We start from the raw sequence: 18,448 nt of genomic DNA on the forward strand, positions 1-18,448 counted from the left end.
TTCTGCTTGTCTTAGCTTTCAGGTATGTCTTATTGTTGTGCTAATGTTACTTGTTAGCAATCGATATATGTGACGAAAATCCTGATACATGAAACGAGCGTCTGAATACAAAATAAACCACTAAAGTTCTTTGTAATCTGTTAACATCTTTTCATTCTAGCTTTATTGGGACATTCACCTCGTAATTCAGCCACTCTCATGATGTCATTGTACTATATATGAATTATACCTCGAATAATATTTCGAAGAAAACAAAACCAGACCAGTAGTCTTATGAATATTGGGGAAGTTTTTTTTCTTTCTCTCTATACGGATTACTGGAGACTTGCTAATTATTGCCATCAGCAATGTGTTTGTTTTATCGCTGTATATGTAACAAGAGACAATAAACAATTAGCATTAATTAACTATAAATTAGATATATAGTAAGCGTTTTTATTTCAATTCCTCTACTGTAAATATTCCATTTCTGGATAGCGACATCCCTCCATCCCAAACCAAATATGTTTACATGTTGCACCTCTTTCGATTTTCAAGGGCCCGTTCCGAATATCACGATTTTTGTACCAGATGTCGTCAACTTACATACAAACTCATAGCACATGGCTTCAAAAAATGCAGGTTGATGAAAATTATGGGGAAGTTATACGATCGTCATAGTGATGTTATTGAGAAATGATGTATTTCTTTGTACATTATGAAGATGGACGTGCTTGATGCTGTTTCAGGAGTCTCCGTGTCAGTTTTTTTTTTATTCTTTTGTTCATATTTTGCCCTAGCTTTACTGAATTTGAGTTTGGTTCATGATTCTTGCAATATGTTGGCATGTTGGCATTATTCTGATTCCAGGAAGGAACAGTTTTGCCTTGATAAAAAGATGAGATATGTTTACCTAACTGTCATGTCAATTTAGTTTTACATGAGAAAAAATAGCTTCTGAAACGTTGTTAACGAGATGAGTTTTTGGAGGTGACCAGGGTCTAACGGCTTAATTGGTAAATCATAACGTACCACATGTGGAGATGTAATCTTGCCGGACATTTAAGCCACAGCTGCTTTGTCAGCGTTTGTCTCGCAATTACATCCAAATGATATAAAACCCCGGAAACCATGTCGACTTTCCAAAGGCGTATAATCAGATGTCTTTTATTGTATTTAGGGATCTTCCATTTTCACTTAATTGACAAACCAGAAAAAAATACACTTTTGTATGACGGAGTGCCCGGAGATGTTAATCGTACATAACGATCGTCGACAAGAACATTATCTTTAAATGTTTATCTTTCATGCCATCGACAAATCAATTATTTCCTTTAAAAAATAATAAGGTTACCAGTGAGCCGAGTAATATTTATCAGCCATCCTAATCTACAGGACGCTTTTTTGTGTTTATTTTACATGATATGAAAGAAAAATAGTAGTACTCGTAAACACGGCCATAATTGTAATTCAAATTCGATCAAATGACGAAGGAGAGTATCACAAGGCGTTAAAGTGAGTAATCGCCTTCCGGTTCATCAATGACGTCACCATCTGTTTTGAATTAATTGATATCAATTTATTATTTGGCTATACTATACCTAATTCTAAATTTATATTGAAAGGTGTCCTTCACTTGTGTATCTTTTGTACCATACTGACAGTCGTGTTTATTCAGAACGCTTCACCAGCCCCATCCGATGCCCTGGATGTAGAACCGCTTCACACGACAGTCTATCAAACACCCCTGATATCGCGAATACAGAAACAATTTGTTATTGCTGGCATGCAAACTTTACTCTACAACAACCAAAATACCAAACAATTATGAAGAGTAAGTTATTATGTGTTAGTATTCTGTAGGATATACTGTATGGTGTGTTGTGTGTCCCTGTGTGTAGACGCTGTGGTATGATTGTTGATGTATGTTGACGCTATGATGTATTTGTTCCCGTATGTTGACGCTATGATGTATTTGTTCCCGTATGTTGACGCTATGATGTATTTGTTCCCGTATGTTGACGCTATGATGTATTTGTTCCCGTATGTTGACGCTATGATGTATTTTTCCCATAGATAGATAGATAGATATCTTTATTTCCTCCATATATATGAAGATTACAAACATATATAGATAAAAAAAGAAAATAGACACCATATACAAAATATATTGCTATTCAGCCTGTTATCATTGTCCTTTAATACATTATATGTGTTCAAGTAGGGATTTAACCATAGCTGCTATGCTGGTAATATTCATAATCATGAACTGTTCCCAGATATCATCTTCAACATTAATAAGTTCACGACTGCCCAGTATTACTTTTGCCATATTTGTTTCGTCCAATTCTACGAAAACTACATAGTTTGTAGTTCCAAGGATATTAACAACATTGTCAAATAGTAAGTCTCTTGTTTCGTTTAACTGATTACATTGTGTCAGAAAGTGGGCTATTACATCGCTACCTTGTTGTCCGCATAATTTGACATACATAAATGATAATTTGATCATTTCTGCCAACTTCCAAATGTATGATGGATATTTTTCACCAACTTGCCACAATGGATGTAAAATAAGAGTTTTTTGAATATTCCGAGTAAACGCACAGTTCTTCTCGCTCCCTCAGCTCAGTTCGCCATTGTTCATCATGGCGGAAGTGGATAACATTTGTGACAAATTTTTTCCAACTATTTTGCCTGGCCGCGTCCCCATTTGAGAAATAGTCATCGAAAAGGGTGATAAAATTGTACTTTTTGTGTAATCTGACGATGTCGAGAACAAAGCCTGTCGTCACAGATTCACCAACGACGAAATCGCACACACGCGCATTAACAATATTCTTCCACAGGAATTTTGGATTTCCTCTACTTAGCCGATTTCAAAACAGTAACAACAAAGAAAATGCAAACTCAATAAAACAATGGCGAAACAAACATTTCTAACTTATATAAATCACTTTTGTTGGCCCTGATGGATGCGCTGCAAGTTGTCTCTGTCAGAGGAAAGTGGATTTCCCGGGGCAAACCGGCGTGGTCGGATAGGTGACCCTTAACCTTGTTATGTCCGTTCCGGAAATCTAACCTCGGACGCTTTGACGAAAGGTGAGTGTGTTACCACCACTGCGCCACCCGACAACCCGACACTGAACACTTTAGTTATTCCCGTTTGTAATACAATGAACACTATTTATCTCCATGTCTAAGACACTGAACACTATATTTATCTCCACGTGTAAGACACTGAACACTATATTTATCTCCACGTCTAAGACACTGAACACTATATTTATCTCCACGTCTAAGACACTGAACACTATATTTATCTCCACGTGTAAGACACTGAACACTATATTTATCTCCACGTCTAAGACACTGAACACTATATTTATCTCCACGTCTAAGACACTGAACACTATATTTATCTCCACGTCTAAGACACTGAACACTATATTTATCTCCACGTGTAAGACACTGAACACTATATTTATCTCCATGTCTAAGACACTGAACACTATATTTATCTCCATGTCTAAGACACTGAACACTATCTATCTCTGTGTGTAAGGCTATTAATGCTATATTTATCTCCATGTCCAAGACACTGAACACTATATTTATATCTGTGTTCTACACTTAACGCTGTGGCAACGAACAAAATATATCTATGTCTTAGACAATGGACATTATCTATCTCTGTGTGAGACACGATCTCTGTGACTTTGACACTGGCTGACACTGAACAAGGATTTTTATCGCCATATTTATTCCTTTGTGTGGGACAATGAACATTTTATTCATTCCTGTATGTTTGACTATGTTGAGTACGTGTTTTATCCTAGTGTAATAGACACTGAACAAGCTATGTATCCCTCTGTGATAGGCACTGAACAAGCTATGTATCCCTGTGCGATAGGCACTGAACGAGCTATGTATCCCTGTGCGATAGACACTGAACGAGCTATGTATCCCTGTGCGATAGACACTGAACAAGCTATGTATCCCTGTGCGATAGGCACTGAACAAGCTATGTATCCCTGTGCGATAGGCACTGAACAAGCTATGTATCCCCTGTGCGATGTATCCCTGTGCGATAGGCACTGAACAAGCAATGTATCCCTGTGCGATAGACACTGAACAAGCTATGTACCCCTGTGCGATAGGCACTGAACGAGCTATGTATCCCTGTGTGATAGACACTGAACAAGCTGTGTATCCCTTTGTGATAGACACTGAACGAGCTATGTATCCCTGTGTGATAGACACTGAACAAGCTATGTATCCCTGTGCGATAGACACTGAACGAGCTATGTATCCCTGTGCGATAGACACTGAACGAGCTATGTATCCCTGTGTGATAGACACTGAACGAGCTATGTATCCCTGTGTGATAGACACTGAACAAGCTGTGTATCCCTTTGTGATAGACACTGAACGAGCTATGTATCCCTGTGTGATAGACACTGAACAAGCTATGTATCCCTGTGCGATAGGCACTGAACAAGCTATGTATCCCTGTGCGATAGGCACTGAACAAGCTATGTATCCCTGTACGATAGACACTGAACAAGCTATTCATCCCTTTGTGATAGACACTGAACGAGCTATTCATCCTTGTGTGATAGACACTGAACAAGGATTTTTATCCTTGTGTGATAGACACTGAACAAGGATTTTTATCCTTGTGTGATAGACACTGAACAAGGATTTTTATCCTTGTGTGATAGACACTGAACAAGCTATTCATCCCTCTGTGATAGACACTGAACAAGCTATTCATCCCTGTGTGATAGACACCGAACAAGCTATTCATCCCTGTGCGTAGACACTGAACAAGCTATTCATCCTTGTGTGATAGACACTAAACAAGGATTTTTATCCTTGTGTGATAGACACTGAACAAGGATTTTTATCCTTGTGTGATAGACACTGAACAAGCTATTCATCCCTCTGTGATAGACACTGAACAAGCTATTCATCCCTGTGTGATAGACACCGAACAAGCTATTCATCCCTGTGCGTAGACACTGAACAAGCTATGTATCCCTGTGTGATAGACACTAAACAAGGATTTTTATCCTTGTGTGATAGACACTGAACAAGCTATTCATCCCTGTGTGATAGACACCGAACAAGCTATTCATCCCTGTGTGATAGACACCGAACAAGCTATTCATCCCTGTGCGTAGACACTGAACAAGCTATTCATCCCTGTGTGATAGACACCGAACAAGCTATTCATCCCTGTGCGTAGACACTGAACAAGCTATGTATCCCTGTGTGATAGACACTAAACAAGGATTTTTATCCTTGTGTGATAGACACTGAACAAGCTATGTATCCCTCTGTGATAGACACTGAACAAGCTATGTATCCCTGTGTGATAGACACTGAACAAGCTATTCATCCCTGTGCGTAGACACTGAACAAGCTATTCATCCCTGTGTGATAGACACTGAACAAGCTATTCATCCCTTTGTGATAGACACTGAACAAGCTATTCATCCCTTTGTGATAGACACTGAACAAGCTGTGTATCCCTTTGTGATAGACACTGAACAAGCTATGTATCCCTGTGTGATAGACACTGAACAAGCTATGTAGACATCCCTGTGTGATAGACACGAACAAGCTATTAGACATCCCTGTGTGATAGACACCGAACAAGCTATTCATCCCTGTGCGTAGACACTGAACAAGCTATGCATCCCTGTGTGATAGACACCGAACAAGCTATTCATCCTTGTGTGATAGATTTTTATCCGTGTGATATCCCACTAGACAACAAGCTATTCATCCCTGTGCGATAGACACTGAACAAGCTATGTATCCCTGTGTGATAGACACCGAACAAGCTATTCATCCCTGTGCATAGACACTGAACAAGCTATGTATCCCTGTGTGATAGACACTGAACAAGCTATGTATCCCTGTGTGATAGACACCGAACAAGCTATTCATCCCTGTGTGATAGACACCGAACAAGCTATTCATCCCTGTGTGATAGACACCGAACAAGCTATTCATCCCTGTGCGTAGACACTGAACAAGCTATGTATCCCTGTGTGTAGACACTGAACAAGCTATTCATCCCTGTGCGTAGACACTGAACAAGCTATTCATCCCTGTGTGATAGACACTGAACAAGCTGTGTATCCCTCTGTGATAGACACTGAACAAGCTATGTATCCCTGTGTGATAGACACTGAACAAGCTATGTATCCCTCTGTGATAGACACTGAACAAGCTATGTATCCCTGTGTGATAGACACTGAACAAGCTATGTATCCCTGTGTGATAGACACTGAACAAGCTATTCATCCCTTTGTGATAGACACTGAACAAGCTATTCATCCCTTTGTGATAGACACTGAACAAGCTGTGTATCCCTTTGTGATAGACACTGAACAAGCTGTGTATCCCTTTGCGATAGACACTGAACAAGCTGTGTATCCCTCTGTGATAGACACTGAACAAGCTATGTATCCCTCTGTGATAGACACTGAACAAGCTATGTATCCCTGTGTGATAGACACTGAACAAGCTATTCATCCCTTTGTGATAGACACTGAACAAGCTATTCATCCCTTTGTGATAGACACTGAACAAGCTATTCATCCCTTTGTGATAGACACTGAACAAGCTATTCATCCCTGTGTGATAGACACTGAACAAGCTATGTATCCCTTTGTGATAGACACTGAACAAGCTATTCATCCCTGTGCGTTAGGCTGAAAAAAAAACTATTTTTAACCCATGTTGTAGACGATGTAGTGTATTTTCCTTCTAGTTAATTGGATGCTATTTTTGTAAGGATACTCTTTTAAGCTGACCATTTTTTAAAACATTTCGAGACCGATTAGATAAATTTCTTAACGTCCATAGCTTTCAATCGATATGTTTGTATCATTAGGGACGTTTTATAGTGAGGAGAATCGTTAATTGTGCAGTGTGTCGATACCATTGGCACTGGGCGGCTGTTTTCTTCCAGAGAAAATTTCATCATTCAAAGGCAGTGAGTAAAATTATCTGCAAAACAGACTAATCTAATGTATTACAGAGAAATGCTGGAGTCGATCTCTATGTAATTGGGGACTACGCTGATTTAGTTACTTTTATTTAGGTCAATGGGGATTTTTCCTGAGTAACCTCCTACAGAAATCTACAGGCACTAAACATCTTTAAAATGCAGCTTGATGAATTGTGGTACTGACAGGTACTTGTGTGTGACAAAGAAAATGAACTTATTATATCAGATATGAACTATTTATGTAGAGGGGGAATTATAGATGTTTATATTATGACGCAAATATAAAGTGAAATATTTAAGCTGGTGCTAAAATAGAACACAGGGAACAAGATGATATAATTTTATTATGCATATATCATATATCGGCTTTAACGATAAAACTTTTAACAGGTTTTGATAATTAAAGTATTAACATACGACGTACATAATTTTTTTAACGCCTTGGACTTGTCCTCGTGACGTTGTACACGCTATCAAATCGTCATCAGAATAACGTGAATTTATCTCAAGCATATGAATATTTGTGTTTTAGTAAATTTTTCTTTAACGTCAATTACGGCGTCAGAGATTTTAAGTCGACTTCAATCAATAATCTGGACCCTACATCAGCAACCAATTTCTCAATGATTTAGTAAAGTCTGTATAGATGACTCGGGTTTCAAATTCGAATTCGGTTATTAAAATGGAGATACCAGTACGTCTCCTGAAATCAAAGACGTGTCTTGTTTTGATGTCTCATTTTAAAGATTTTTTGGTGCGATGGAACGATGTTTTGAGAATACGTTCGTGTTTGATATGCCCTTTACACACTCATTCTGTTTTCCTGTGCGTATTAACATTTAAAACATTGATTACTCATGCTCATTTGGTTTTTACTTCAAAAAAAGTTTCATTTGAACAGAATATGTCAAAATTAATTGTTCTTGATAGTTGAAAATGCGAAAATATGTCAGTCGGGGAGTGAATCATAGTTTAAGGGTAGGCATCGTTTCATTGTGTGATATCTGTAAATGACAGACTGTCAAATACACAGTAGCTATATCAATGTGACGTCATGTAACAAATCACGAGCAAACATTCAAATAAGTCTTTCATTAATATGGAAGAATATCTGCAGATTGTGTAATTCAAATCAATGATCCGAAAATTACTTTGATATGAAAATTACTTGGCGATCAAGCATACATTTCCTGAACTAGGAGTGACGTAACTGCTTTTATCCTCACCTTGATAGCAGAACTATCTTCATACACATGTACAGGGCATTCTATGAAATCGCCCAGAATTAGAAGATTAGGAAATTTATTTAACATAATGTTAGTTGACCTTCCCATTTAGACTGGTATATGCTTCAGATCCTCCATTCCATAGCATCACTGTGGAATCCTGGAAGGACGATCTGCATGGTGCACTTCAATTCATTATTTAGCTCCACTGTATCTATTTCTGTATTTGTATTGAAGTGTTATTCACTTGCTGGTTTATTGTTTATACATCCCGTCATGATCCAGTCATTCTGAAGTATCAGTAAGATGCTTCCGTACAGTATAACCTTTTATCATTAAATAATCAGTATATCCTAGGTAAAAAGGCTGATCTCAAAACGTTTTCGGCAGTATCAGCAACACCTGAGCGCATTATGGAGATATATGCTGAATCACTATCAAGATATATAGATTTTGCTTTGCGTTTGAGTGACAAGAACCGAAGCTGTTACATCTTAATTACCTTCTAAAGCCTGACATTTGAGAAAATACATAATTCTCTCAGTTTCAGGACTTTATTAGGTTAGCCTAACAGCAAACCCTGAGGATAGTATCGCGGTAAGTTCAACGGGAACACAAACAATTACATATCACTTTCATGGTTTTGTGTTGTGGATAACATCACGTCCTTAATAACTCACTACAGTCATTCTAAATTATAGCGTACATATACACTTAAATGGTATTGCAGGTAGAGAATACATCTCGCCAGCAACGCCCTCGTTGTTCAAACATTGACAATTGTACATCGGGATTGACACTAGTGTTCCTAAAGAGATAGATGTCAACCTTCATATTCCTACTTTGTAATGTTTTCTTCACTCAGTATTTTTCAGCAATAACGCATTCACATAATACATTTTCAGATTGATTTTTCGTTGTTGATTTAAGGAGAGTCAGAGGCATAAAATATATCAGGACTCCTACAATCATAGAAAGGGGTATGTCAATAAAAGTCCAAATGTTTTACAGCTTTATCTTATATCAGTATTCGCTGGTATATTTGTCTTTCATTCATACCTCCAGATACTTCGAAAAAGATTTGTTGCTAAAGATGACCGATAAAAATAAATCTTTAATAATTTCTTTATTTATCTCGATATACATTCGTTACCATTTACAGATCACGAACAAACGGTCCAATTAGACCAGGCACCACAACATAAATGTTTGTTTAATAAACCAGTTCACGTCGCCAGAACAACGGCATTCGTCGGTGAGACAATATCCTGACACGGGTGGAGTCATGGAGACGGAAAACCTGTCTGTCAATCGATCAATCAATCAATCAATCAATCCATCAATCAATCAATCAATCAGTCGAGCGATCTTCATTTGTCTTCATTGTTTCCTTCTAAAGCAATGGTTAGATGATACAATACGTGTTGTTATGCTATCGTGATTTCATTGAATTAATGATAATAAACACGCTGCATTGTAAGACAATTGTTAACTAAAAGAAAGAGAACTAAAATACATCGTAGAGAAAACCATCTTGTCAACAGAATCTGAATTCAATACCAACATGTCGTTATAAGTCTAACTTAAACCGACATATCAAACAGAATCTTAATGCAATACCGACATGTCGACAGAATCTTTATTCAATACCGACATGTCGACAGAATCTTAATTCAATACCGACATGTCGACAGAATCTTTATTCAATACCGACATGTCGACAGAATCTTTATTCAATACCGACATGTCGACAGAATCTTAATGCAATACCGACATATCGACAGAATCTTTATTCAATACCGACATGTCGACAGAATCTTAATTCAATACCGACATGTCGACAGAATCTTTATTCAATACCGACATGTCGACAGAATCTTAATGCAATACCGACATATCGACAAAATCTTTATTCAATACCGACATGTCAACAAAATCTTTATTCAATACCGACATGTCGACAGAATCTTTATTCAATACCGACGTGTCGACAGAATCTTAATTCAATACCGACATATCAAACAGAATCTTAATGCAATACCGACATGTCGACAGAATCTAAATTCAATACCAACATGTCGACAGAATCTTAATTCAATACCGACATGTCGACAGAATCTTTATTCAATACCGACATATCGACGGAATCTTAATGCAATACCGACATGTCGACAGAATCTGAATTCAATACCAACATGTCGTTATAAGTCTAACTTAAACCGACATATCAAACAAAATCTTTATTCAATACCGACATGTCGACAGAATCTTAATGCAATACCGACATATCAAACAGAATCTTAATGCAATACCGACATGTCGACAGAATCTAAATTCAATACCAACATGTCGTTATAAGTCTAACTTAAACCGACATATCAAACAAAATCTTAATGCAATACCGACATGTCGACAAAATCTAAATTCAATACCGACATGTCGACAGAATCTTAATTTAATACCGACATGTCGACAGAATCCTAATTCAATACCGACATGTCGACAGAATCTTTATTCAATACCGACATGTCGACAGAATCTTAATGCAATACCGACATATCGACAAAATCTTTATTCAATACCGACATGTCAACAAAATCTTTATTCAATACCGACATGTCGACAGAATCTTTATTCAATACCGACGTGTCGACAGAATCTTAATTCAATACCGACATGTCAACAAAATCTTTATTCAATACCGACATGTCGACAGAATATTTATTCAATACCGACGTGTCGACAGAATCTTAATTCAATACCGACATGTCAACAAAATCTTGATGCAATACCGACATGTCGACAGAATCTTAATTCAATACCGACATGTCGACAGAATCTTAATTCAATACCGACATGTCGACAGAATATTAATTCAATACCGACATGTCGACAGAATCTTTATTCAATGCCGTCATGTTCATATATGCATTTATTTCCGTTGGGCGATATACATCCCTGTACCAGAAATTAACATATCACCTTTATTGTCTTCTGCTTGCTGTCCTCTATTTACTTATAAACGTAGTTATGCCACTTTCCATCCATTCTCACCGAGTTAAGCAATTATTTATTCTGACACATGCTTTACAACATATACTCGTTTTTTCATTCACAATTCTACCTCTTATCTTCTACATATTTCCTTAACGACATCGGTACGGATATACACCAGTGTTATAGTACGTTTAATGTACGTAATAACAGTTATATTTAAAAAGGTAGCATAGAGAATACAGTTTTCATAGTTAAATATGACGTCACAGGTAGTGCTGGAATATTTTGCGGAAGGATATATTTTCTGGTGTACGTATGCGTAATAAAGCAATGATGCACAGCACGTTAGGTAAACACGTACTAGTCAAATTAATTTTTTTCTTACGTAAAATTGTCCACATCAAACCTATAAAACATTTGATAAACAAAATATCGATAATGAAAAGAGTTCCAGAAGAAAAGCAGTACTGGTTGAATTTTGCAAATCGGAGAGAAATAATTTTTTTACAGACAAGTAAATGCTGAAGAAAAATCTTACCTTTTGGGCTTTAAAAGAAGTTAAGTAGTGAGGTTTCTAGCAAAGTTATAGCGAATAGCAGTTCGACAATGGCATTGAAAAGGAATCTTTGTTGCAATTCTTCAAAGGCTATGCTTGCTTGCAGGTTATACAAGATAATTCGAATGATAAATGTAATTTTCATTCGTAAACATTCGAAAATTGTATTGACTGTTGATATCAAAAGTGAAAGAGACATCAGTTGTTCGTTGTTTCATTGTCACTAACCCGGTAATAAATTTGAGAACATAGATTTACACTGTGATCTGTTGAATGTTTTCCTTTCTATTATAGTTTTTGGTTTAGAATTACGAAGGTTTAAAACCCGTTTGTTTCCAGATGATGGCATCAATTATCTCGAGATGGAATAATGTAGCTAACACACATAAATTAGAATATATGAAACCGCAGATATCTAATCATTATTTGATAAGCCTCTTCTTTTATCGCTACCCTCTACCATTGTAAAATCACATTCCAAACTTCACAAACTTTCCATTGATTAAAGGGAAACATTTTGGGAGGCAATAGACTGCTGTAAGTATTGGAATCCATTTAATAGAATCGGGTTGAATGAGGAGATTTTAAAGGGAAAGCGTTTTTCTCCTTTTCTGTTGTAGGACATATGAGTTTATCAATACATTGTAAAAAGCTGATTGGAACAAACACCATCATTGTAGTGAATTGTCTTTAAGATCCAAATTGTTGCTACTTCAAAAACTGAATGAAAACAACTCAAACATACTGATACAAAATAGTATAATTCAAACTCAAATCGACAAAACGAAGAACGATATAGACAAAAGAAAGTTTTCATAGAGACCTCTACTAAGGTACTAACATGAAAAGACCAGGTATTTTAGAAAGCATCGTCATTGACAGACATGTAAAATATGGAATTCAAGATTTGCAATGAAGCATATACACCATACTTACTTACTTATTACAGTATAACGATAACACAAGAGCAACCAAGAAACTACCAACATGTTAACAGAATCAGCGTCATCTTATACAATACAACCAGGTTTGGCAATACAGATTGATAAGCTGTTATTCCAAAAGGCACATTTTAAATTCTCAAGAGATGCAACTTTATTTTATACCATAAACACCAATATACACAGCAACGACAATAACGTCTTCATCATACTCAAAATATATTTATATGTGATTGATAACACAAGACTCTATATACTGCGAGACCTTACACAAAATGGAACACCACCCAAGACGGAAACTTTTCAAAGTTATAATGCATCATTTCTATTTTCCATTTTAAAGCTGAATCAGTCATCATTAGAAACATTTTTTACATGTCCATGTCATGTTTTTTAAGAAGACACCTAAGCAGAAACACAAAGAAAAAAATACTCAACGTAAGGTGTCCTGTAACAAAGTTCATTACAGAAGAGGGTAATAACATTTTCAATGAAAAGTATTCTAGCTTGGGAAAGAGTCCAGTTAAAGTGTGCATACTTACAAATATATACATTTGTGATAACGCAGTTTCGATATGAATGAATGGCATTTGCAATGAGATACTTTAATGTTTTCTGAAGCTCTTTCACAGTCCAATTTGTTACGGGATTCAGAAGCAATGGCGTTTTCACTTTGTACACATTCATATCTTTTTTTCACAAATATATATTTATATGTACATGTTTATAAACATTTCTTTCAAAATATTATATTTGGAGAAACAAAACAAAAAACAAAAAAAGCAAAAAACATGGTCATAACCTTTCACAATACTGTTTTCTTTTGTAGGATTGAATTAAATCTATTTCCTAATACCAAGGTTTGCGTAAGGATTTTAATAAATATATTAGGTTCCTATCAGGAAAAAAATATATATATATATATTTGCGTTAAATGAACTTCCCGCAGAATGAGATCAGTGATCCTTGATGGACTACAAAAGTCACGAGTTTTGTAAATATCATATAAACTGGAAATCAATGTTAAAATTTACTCACTACCAAATCAATCACTTTTGTGGAAACATGAAAACAAAACTTGTAAAGCTAATACTCCAGTATGACGATGTAATTAGAAACTCGTGAAATCATAAAGTTGTGAGCTTAGATTGAACTACGGGCACCTGAAGTTTTGTGGGAGCACCTTGGGGGTGTTAATGCTACAATATATGCACACTTAGGTGTTGATGATATCGGGGAAGTAATTACTGTTATTTTGTCAACAATATACACACATGACGTTAATTAAATTGATGTTGTGATGTGAAGAGACATGATTTGGCCACACCAGTCAGAGTCAGTATTTCCGGAATAACGTGAATGGTTGAACCTTCTTATTAGTGTCGCCATACGGTCACTGTCAGGAGGTATCACGCTTCTGTCTGCAAATAGAACGTTATATAACACAAAATCTCATTACTGAGCACAATGTTGATACTGTATGTTATCATTAACGATCAGTTTATATGTTGTGTTCGATTGCTATATACACGAACTGATATACCGATTGAATTTAAGTATTTTTAACAATATTGCGGAACAAGTTATACTGTAATACCAATTTGTTAACGTTATCATAATCCAAACTCTAATACAATAAAATTATGGTAAAAGGAAGATCTGTACGGCAACTCAGTAAGCGGCTCCTGCTTCATTGGTTAAAACATTGGTGAATTATTGCCTGTTCGTCATAAACGATCAGGACAAACTAGAACTACAAACAAGACCTTACATAGTCACATTTTTGGTTATTACCAATGTCATTTGGATCAAAGTGACCTCTTTGGCTGAAAAAGCAACAAGGAAACATTCCCTTTTCACCTAATAGAAGTGATATTAACGACATCACCAAAGGATGTACATTGTTTCTAAAACAAAGCCATGTTCACTAATTTACTCGCCAGAAATAATATCAGCGTCATCATTTCTGAAACAGGCAGATCAAAGACATATGTCAATACGTTAAAAAAAACATAAAATATATGACGCGAGTAAAGAAATTTATTGGGTGTTAATTAACTCAAACCTAATGCACTTGCTAGTTTTGTGATAGGAAGATTTTATAACTAGCCCACAAACCGTCAATCGCTTACCGTAGCAGGAACATGTAAAATCTCTATTCGGTGACTCTTTGTGAGTGGGATATTTGAAGCCTGGCTTTTTACTTCAGAATGAATATTAATTTTGTGGGTATATGATAAAAAGTGATTGTATCTACACCGTCAAATGTCAGTAAAATCAATAGCCTATTTCTGTGTCATCCGCTGAGTAATCAAGCTTCAAAGAACCTAGAAGTAATGGCCTTAACTGACTGGCCCGTAACTGACTAGTTTGTGACGTGGGTGACGACTGCTCATTTTCCCTTTTAATAGTCGATGATAATAGAACAAGATCGGTAGGTTCATTCATGTAGGAAGCCAGTTTAAATACGTACCTTTATGTTTGTTTTTCGCTGAGAAGGTTTCCCTCCGATTCTATAATTAAACCTGGCTTCCTGTTCGGCTTCTGCTGCTAAACCGGAAATAACCTCGTAAGCGGTCTTTCGTCGAGTTTGACATGCGCCAGGAGGCAAATAGAACAGGATTGATGCATGTGGAGAGGAAACCAAAAACAGTGAATGTTGTGTAGGTAATGTCAAAATGTCCAGTATTATTGCCATTCTCGTGGACGAAAAATTGTACCAAAATCAAAATATTCAGGGGACACCAACAAATAGCAAAGAGCGTAACCATAGCGATTAGATAATTTTGTGTCCTCTTTTCTTTAGCGAGGTCAATGTCATCATCGCTATCCTGTGTGGTGCCATCTGTGTAGTCCTTTGGGGATCTGGATTCACTACTCGGAGCGTCTGTATCACAACGTGACGATTCGGTATCGGGATCAGCCCATCTGATGCGTGAGTTATACGGTTGTTCCGAATGTGTGCACATTTCCGATGGCGCTGAGAAGTGAACTGATATAGTTACCGTCTCCAAGGATTTCAGTTCAGCAGAAACTTTAACACAAAGGAATCCAATCACAGCTAATGGCATAGCATACAACGTCACAAACATGGCCCGAATATACTCTTCAATGTGCCGTTCTTGATTGACGTAACAAATACCGACCCCATCGAATCGGTCACCCAATATAGAGCCAAGGTCAATGTAACGAAGATAAACAGCGAAAGGTAATACGAGGCACACCGCAGCCACCCATACACCTATGATACACAGTCCGGCAGGCGCACGCGCCTTAAAGGGTGTCACTATCAAACGGTATCTGTCAATGGCTATCATCAGGTAAGTCAGCATGGTGGAATGAATAGGAAAACATTGCATCATTGGAAGGAAAAAACATAAAAAGCTTCCGAAGACCCAATTCCCGATTAATAAGTTGGACAAAGTAACCGGTAGGACAAACATACACTTGATCAAATCCGAGAAGGCAATGTTTCCCAGGAAGAAGAATGTCTGGTCTTTGTATAACCCTCTTTTGCCGATGACGATGAGAATGGCGATGTTCCCGACCAACCCAAATATTCCCACAGCGGCATGGAGGAACATAAATAAGGGGTAAACGTACCTCAGAGAACGGCGCACGTGCGGTTGTGTGAAGTCCACGCCTTCTGTACTGTTGTTGTCGTGTATCCATTTAAGAATAAGGCCAATGTAGGTTTCTTGTCCGTCGATCAATGCCATGGTAGCAACGATCTATTGCCTTCAATATTAATTTATTAGTTCATTAGATTGATCAACTGATTGGAAAATGCGGTATGTTGAACAACCATTCGATGTTGCGTACACCCAGATAGAACAGTAGACCTGTCTGGTGGCAGAAGGCAAAATAAGCTTCAAAGCGGGCACCTACAAAGATATAAAAACATTGTGAACTTCCAAGCAAATATGATTTGATAGAAAATAACAATGGGACACGTGCATGCTAACAAATCAGTGATTCTAACTCAAACGAATATATGAAGGTATTTCAGAACAAGAGGAACCGTTTACAACCTCGCACAAATAGATGGCAAATCGGTGTTCCGAAGGCTGAGAGTCTTCTATGGTTCATCAAAGATCCGTGTCATGAACATATGTTAATCATGGGAAGATCGCTTCTCCAAATGAGAGGTGTTCATAAAAAATCGCTTGCGGTTGACAACTCCACTGAACAATCTGTGGAAGGTATCTAATGCCACTTAAAGAAATAATTAGATGGCGACTTGCCCTAGAAGTTAACCGCTTCAGTATAAACCGATCCGTTTCTCAGCTTCAAGAGAAACACGGCCGTAACGGGTATGGAACGTCGGACCATGCACCTCGAATCTTCATCTGAGGTTACATAGGCTCACGCTCTGACAGACTATGTTATAGCGGCAACGAAAATACCACTTACAGTAACGAACATAGGGCATATCAAAATAATAATTTCGAAACTGAAACATTCCAAGCAAGGCTATGATTACGACTCATCAGCTGATATCTATCGTATCCCTGCATTTCTGTCGTCAGCTTTCAACATATATCAAGGTAATATGTAGTCCATACCTGTGTCTGTGTATAAAGGTGTGAATGAGGGTGTGTGTTTATCTGCTATACGTTGTAAGTTGTGAGTTACCTCCCTTGATTGTTTTGTGTACATTTTTGTTATCGAATGTTTTACTTAAGCTACTGGTTTTGTTCTACACCAGTAGCCATCCATGGAGAGAATTTATACAGGCTTTGCCTGTTATTCAATCCATTTGACCATACCATCTGTCAATAAAAATTGTGGAAATGAAAGACCTTCGATGCAACATTAAAAATGAAAATACAATAGTTTAAAAATAGATGGAACGAATAAATATCGATAAGTATTCAAGCAAAACAAAAGACTTTACGCTAACAATAAGTGTACCAAACTAAAGCATAGACAGTTACACTGTCTAGTCCTGCTCATGTAAAAACCTTGTAATATACAATAGTAAAACCTAGTTTAAAAATACTGTGATTAGTATTTACGATCCGTACAGAAATGAAAAACCACGGTATAACAAAGTGTTGAAACAAAAGATCAGCTCTATAATATACATAGCCAAAAACACTACCTATATATCTATCTCGCAAAAGCAATATCGAGATATCCATGATACAATCTTAAGGTAAATGGTGGCCCTTGCAAGTTCTTTCTTTTTCATATCGTATTTTGTATTGATGAATATTGGATTATAAATCTCCAGAAAAACAAAACTCCATACATCTTTACTGTAAATGTCACAAGGAAGACGAACTCTTCCTTTCTTGGAAATGCTTAAATGACACAAGGTCCTACGTCTTCTTATATGAAAAAAACTTTTGGAATATAAAAGTATCATTGAAAACAATTATATGTTATTAAGATAATGATGAATGAGTCCATATAGAGTGACGTCAATCCAACTAGATAATGAATATCACTATGTGGAGGAGAATAGGTATAACAGAAACAAAAAAGGTAATATTGGCATCATAAGATACGGGAATGATGTCAAAACATTACCCATACTTATATACCAAAACAATGTAAAACACCTGTAGATATAATTATATACCAAAACAATGTTAAACACCAGTAGGTATGATTATATACCAAAACAATGTTAAACACCAGTAGATATAATTGTATACCAAAACAATGTAAAACACCAGTAGATATAATTATATACCAAAACAATGTTAAACACCAG

At 36.7% G+C, this 18,448-nt stretch overlaps 1 protein-coding gene across 1 annotated transcript; it reads right to left on the reverse strand.

Moving 5' to 3' along the window:
- Positions 1–15,245: 15,245 nt before the first annotated feature.
- LOC132556170 (prolactin-releasing peptide receptor-like) lies at positions 15,246–16,445 on the reverse strand. The gene has a single exon (XM_060220558.1). The coding sequence runs from the start codon at positions 16,443–16,445 to the stop codon at positions 15,246–15,248; it is 1,200 nt and encodes a 399-aa protein (XP_060076541.1).
- Between the last annotated feature and the right edge of the window lie 2,003 nt (positions 16,446–18,448).

This window comes from Ylistrum balloti, unplaced genomic scaffold (assembly GCF_031769215.1).
Source record: "Ylistrum balloti isolate Yb309-2 unplaced genomic scaffold, AGI_CSIRO_Ybal_v1 Utg370554, whole genome shotgun sequence".
Classification (NCBI taxonomy): Eukaryota; Metazoa; Mollusca; class Bivalvia; order Pectinida; family Pectinidae; genus Ylistrum; species Ylistrum balloti.

Bases quoted from the DNA above. Each gene is read 5' to 3' on its own strand.
- LOC132556170 (XM_060220558.1), bottom strand. From the start codon at position 16,445: ATGGCATTGATCGACGGACAAGAAACCTACATTGGCCTTATTCTTAAA.